Source organism: Gymnoscopelus braueri, assembly GCF_963280865.1.
Source record: "Gymnoscopelus braueri genome assembly, chromosome: 12".
In the NCBI taxonomy this organism is placed as follows: Eukaryota; Metazoa; Chordata; class Actinopteri; order Myctophiformes; family Myctophidae; genus Gymnoscopelus; species Gymnoscopelus braueri.
Window position 1 is genome coordinate 37,870,992 of NC_137614.1, and position 6,000 is coordinate 37,876,991.

The 6,000-nt window shown below is 45.1% G+C and overlaps 1 protein-coding gene across 1 annotated transcript; it reads left to right on the forward strand.

Moving 5' to 3' along the window:
• Window positions 1-2,998: 2,998 nt before the first annotated feature.
• On the forward strand, window positions 2,999-3,994 carry LOC308097385 (eukaryotic translation initiation factor 3 subunit I-like; the record flags this gene model as incomplete). Its single annotated transcript, XM_080445141.1, has 1 exon — window positions 2,999-3,994. The coding sequence occupies one exon, from the start codon at window positions 2,999-3,001 to the stop codon at window positions 3,992-3,994; it is 996 nt and encodes a 331-aa protein (XP_080301267.1).
• Between the last annotated feature and the right edge of the window lie 2,006 nt (window positions 3,995-6,000).

Consider the following 6,000-nt stretch of genomic DNA (forward strand, 5'->3'; position numbering starts at 1 on the left):
TGGCAATTTGAAAATAGCCGAACATGTCACTTAATTTAGATCTGCTATTTTCAAAGCCTGGTTTTTATACATTTGAAAACTTGTGAAATGGGACCTTCTGCATAATGAGTAATTTTACTTTTGGTAAGTATATTTTGATACCAATATACTTTTGTATCACTCAAGTACATTTTGAATACCGAACTTGTAACAGACTCCTTAATTCTAACCCTATATGGACCAGCTGATCTAGCCTAGTATAGCCTATATTACAGTAATCATCTCATTTCCCTCTACGTTACTTTCTAGCCTTGACGTTTTTCATTGCTCTCTCACTTCTTAAATTAACTGCTGGTTATTAGTTTAGTGAATGCCTAAAAATAATAAAGAAAACCACTCACCTTAATCAGTAGCCTATGTGTTATTATCAATATCAGTGTCAGTAACAAGGAAAACGAACCGTTAGATTTCCCTCCTGTCCTGTTGACTTATAAACATCATAACGTGTAGCTGATCCTCTCAACAGGCATGCCACGCCCCCTTGGTTTAGTTTCGTTTCATCGCAAGGTGCAATAATGATGAAACTTAACTACTTAAACCCCATATATGGGTAACCGGCAATACTAGTATCTTTTATGTTCTCTGTTATTGTGGGGAAAGCTTTCGCTGAAAATAGCCAATCGGCTATTTTCAGCAAAAGCTTTAATTTATTTCCCCACAATACTGATGCTGGGGTTTAAGTGGTTAACTCTGTAAGAGTGGCTTGAGACAACTTGTTGTGATTTGGCACTACATAAATCAAATGGATTGATTGGTTGATTGAATGTTTGGTTGGTTATAGTTGATTGGTTGGTTGGTTGATTGATTGATTTATTGATTGAGCCTATGTATGTTCCAGAAAATAATAACACAGAGCTGACACTATGGAGGGAAAAAATAAAATATGTTCATATAATTAATTAAATAAATAAATAAATACAAGGTTCAGTTATCAAATACGTGTGCAGGTCAGGTTCATGTGAAATCCTATATTGAAATTGGCTTAAAGGGGTATACCACTCATTTCCAACATTGTAACATAGTTTAATAGACATGTATTAAACTATGTGTTTAATACACCTTAAAGCTGTTGTGTGGAAATAAGAAAAAAGTCCCCCCCCCCTCTATGTTGCCTAGAACTGGATAATTGATTGAGGTCATGTGATCAGTGACATACGCAAGGTGTACTTTTGGCTAGAGCCAAAAGTACACCTTGCGTTGTAAGTTAATACCCCAGGGAGGACAGGCGGACGGACGGACCACAGTGCACGCTCATGTCACCATGACTCAGCCATAACCATATAAGGAGTTCCCAATGCAGCTACGCCCAAATATGGAGTGTGTTGTCTAACCTCAATGTATCGCCATGGCATCAGGCGCAAATAAATCAGTCAGCTCTATATATGGGCACAAAAGGGGGCATGCCCAGATATGGGCATAAAAGGGACAAGGACTGACGGATACAGAGATGTCTGACACCAGGGATCTCCATATATAGGCATAAAAGGGACAAGGACTGACAGATACAGAGATCTTCATATATGGGCATATCAGTCGGATCGGCGGTGCGACGTAGGTGTGAACTCTAGATGTAAACCTCTAGTTAATTATAAATTAGTAAAACGCTAAACTTGGGCACAATGAGGGAACTGCCGTCCCAACTCTCTTCCCTCTTCCGGAACATCACTGGACTGGATCAGCACGCGCGATGGGGACCCGTGGTGGACTTTTAATCTCACAAACCATTATGCCAATCAGTGTCAAATTTCTTGTGCATGCTGCCGGTTGGCCAACAATAATGGTGGGTAATGCACTAATCAAGCCCCCAGAGTTGCTGAGAAACATTGAAGCTGCCACCCCAGTGGCCAAAGCTGGAACTGCAGGCGGGGAGAAATACATGCACGCGCAAAACATACTGACAGATATTTATATTTATACATATAAATATGTAAACATATTATACATACATACATATGCATTTACATATTTATATGCATCTCGAGTGTATTTAATAAATATCTCGCGTTCAATCCTTGACACACGGGCTGCCGTAGAACGCAAAAGGGACACTAGTGCGCATGCTCATAACTCTATGGGGATACAAAATCGAACCAATAATTCTACTTCCGGCAGGTTTCCGGGTGCTTCAAAACGCCACTGAGCACATTCATTGAAATGATAGCTGGGGGCGGGGCAATCCGCCCTCTAGTTATATTATACCTCTATGGCACTAATAGCCAATATCTAATGTTGGAAACATTGACAATTGCCTCTTAACCAATCACAATGTGAGGTCGGAACTGTCCCGACTAGACCCACAGAGAGAGAGAGAGAGTTATGACACGCTTTGATCTCGCCGCAAAGCGGGCCGCTATGGGCTATAGTTCCAAACATTGGAACTATACCATTGAGCTAGATCAAGCTTTTCCGCATTCCATTCTTACAATGGGAGTCAACGCTAGTGTCGTCACTCTCATATTACAGTAGATCACGCTGTCCCCGACAACATAAAAGAGGCCTTTTCCCCCACAGCTGTGGCGCTTGGTACCTGATCAAGTGCCAGAGCTTATACAGTATTATGCTTATATATGGGCATGTCAGTCGAATCGGACGTTCTGGATAGCTGCCTATCTGACCGACTTCAGGTCAGGCTCCGCACTCCCTCGGGTACTTTGCAATAAACACTCACACAGTTTACGTGAAACACAGTACGTGATTAATCAAATTAACATAGTTCGATTAATCCAGGAATATCTGCATGGCGTGTGTTTGTGCATGTCTTTGTCCCTTTATGCCCATATATGGAGATCCCCAAACTCTCTCAAGTTGATTGGTTGATGTCACTATGACATCATAATACTGATGTCTTTGACCATATGTGCTTAAAGCTTAAAACCAGGCCGCAAGCTTCTTGTCTTTAACACTTTCAGGATAAATAGCAACTACAAGTATTCAGTAGAAGCCCACTCAGGTCACAGCAATGAAACCCATTCTGCTCCAGGGCCACGAGAGGCCCATCACTCAAATCAAATACAACAGAGAAGGCGATCTGCTCTTCTCTGTTGCCAAAGACTCAGTAATCAATGTGTGGTACTCTGTTAACGGAGAGCGTCTCGGCACCTACAATGGACACAATGGTGCTGTGTGGTGTGTTGACTGTAACTGGGACACTACAAAGGTGTTGACGGGGTCGGCTGACAACAGCTGTCGATTGTGGGACTGTGAGACCGGAAAACAGCTGGCCCTGCTCAAGACCAGCTCGGCGGTCAGAACCTGCGGTTTCGATTTCAGCGGCAACATCATCATGTTCTCCACGGACAAACAGATGGGTTACCCGTGTTACCTCAACTTCTTCGACCACAGAGACCAACAGCAGGTCAAGGACAACAAACCCTACCTGTCGGTATGCACTGGTGATCTCGCGGGACTCACGAAGATCACCAGTGCTGTGTGGGGACCACCTCTGTCAGAGTTTGTCATCACTGGACACGAGAACGGAGATCTCAACCAGTTCAGTGCCAAATCTGGACAGATCCTGAAAACAGCAAAGGCACAACACACCAAACAGATCAATGGCATGCAGTCATCTGTGGACCTCACCATGGTCATCAGTGCATCCAAGGACAACACCGCCAAGCTGTCTGACTCCACATCTCTGGACTGCATCAGGACTTTCAAGACAGAGAGGCCTGTCAACTCTGCAGCTATCTCCCCGACCATGGAACATGTGGTGCTGGGTGGTGGACAAGAGGCCATGGACGTGACCACTACCTCCACAAGAATTGGCAAGTTTGAGGCTAGGTTCTTCCATGCGCCAACTGAGGAGGAATTCGGTAGGGTCAAAGGTCATATTGGTCCAATCAACTGTGTAGCATTCCACCCTGATGGCAAGAGTTACAGCAGTGGAGGAGAGGAAGGTTATGTAAGGACTCACTACTTTGACCCACAGTACTTTGCCATTAAGGTCGAGGCATGACATGACATGACTCTCCATAGGCCCGGACCGCTGGCCTAGCGGTCCAGGCACCTAGGCTCCAATGTGGCCTGACAGTGCGTTGCGGGTTCGAGTCCCGATTCCAATTATCTTTACTGCATGCCTGTCCCGATCTCTCTCTCCCTGTTTCCTGTCCATCTTCACTATACCTATAAATAAAGGCAGAAAAGCCCTAAAAATCTCTTCATAGCTTAATCTGCCATCCCAGTGAGACAGCTTCATCTGCCATCAGTCTAGTCCCATTGGAGGTATCCAGTTGTCCATAACGGCCAATCCGACAGATATGCCCATATATGGAATACTAGGCGTGCGTCCGTATGACGAGTGTCACATTTTGGACATAAATGGTGATCCCCAAACTCTCACAAGTTGGTGCTGATGTCATGGTATAGCTGCTGACAATGCATGATGCGTAAAAGCAAGCTCAGCTTAAAACCGGACCGCACATACTGCAACAACAGAGTTGAGCTTTGACTGGCCTGCAATTGACTTCAAAAGGAGTCACTAGAGAACCGAGGGCAGCCCTTGTAACCAATACTGCAAGAGGACTCACTAGAGGAGGACAGACCACTTGCAACCAATATTTCACTGGTAGTCTCAATCATTCCTGGATCATAAGGGTGGACATTTTTGGCTACGTTCTTGGTGACTACCTACTCACTCCAACATGGTAGAATTCAAGAAATATGCCAAACAGCAATGGTTCAACTTTGAGAGTAACCCTGGACCCATGGCGAAGAAATACAATGTGGCAAAACAGATAGCTGTTGGAGTAAGCAGTGGATGGTGTGCAGGATATCTTTTTCGGAAGGTTGGCAGAGTTGTGGCTTCAGCTGTGGGAGGAGGCATTCTGCTGTTACACATAGCCAACAATAGTGGTTATATCCAAATAAACACAAAGAAAATAGAGAAGGATGTCAATAATGCATACCCTGAGCTAAACTCATTTGCTGACAAGTCCATTTTGTTTGTGAAGGAAAACGCAACAGTCACCAGTGCGTTCATAGGAGGCTTCCTGCTTGGCCTGACATCATAGAAGATCTGAAATGATGTCTGTGGCCTGGGCCGTAGCGTGACGGTCCAGGCACCCTAGGCTGCAATGCCAGCCTGACAGCGTCTCACGGTTCGACTCCCATTCCCGGCGACCGGCATCTCTCCCCATTTCCTGTCAGCCTACTTTCCCTATCCCTCTCTAAATAAAGGCATAAAAATCTCAAAAAAATTTGTCTGTATTTTGATATTTGTTCTAAAATTGGAGCATTATAGGGGGCACGGTGTCGCAGTCGGTAGTGCTGTCGCCTCACAGCAAGAAGGACCTGGGTTTGATTCCCGCTGTGGGCGCTGGGGGCATGTTCTCTCCTCGGCGTCATCAGTGCCAATACCCTAGGTGAGGTTGGCGATGGCGAAAGGGCCTTTCTGTGTGGAGTGTGCATGTTCTCCCCGTGTCCCCTAGGGTAGGTATCCTCATTAAAAACATGCATTAATCCTGGTCTATACTGCGTCCCCCTGGTCAGCCGGGGCGCCTGATGGAGGGGAACTGGAACTAGTTGGAATAACGTGTTCCTTCCACACGCTACGTCATACCGGGGAAACTCCCCCCTGTCAGGTGATAAGTAGCCTCGGAAACCCATGCTTTTTTTTTTTTGTTACAAAAAGGTGATAAGTAGCGGCCTGCACACTCATGCATTGAAGGGAGCATGAGCTCAGTTCGGGGCTCTCCCACGCTGGCAGAGGGAGAGTTGCACCCAGGATTACAGCTTAGGCAATTGGCACTGGGTGAAAAAAATGGGTTACAAAATCGTGGGATAAAAATGTAAGAAAACATTTATAAATAAAAATTCAGTGCATTATGACTGTTGGGTGCATAGACTATTGCCGTATACTTGCTACTTGCCCATATGCAGTATTTCACCCACCCTTGGCGGAGATCTGTGTTTCAGTGAGTGCACCCATCTATTTACAAGCATAACCGCCCAGTCGCCTTTTAC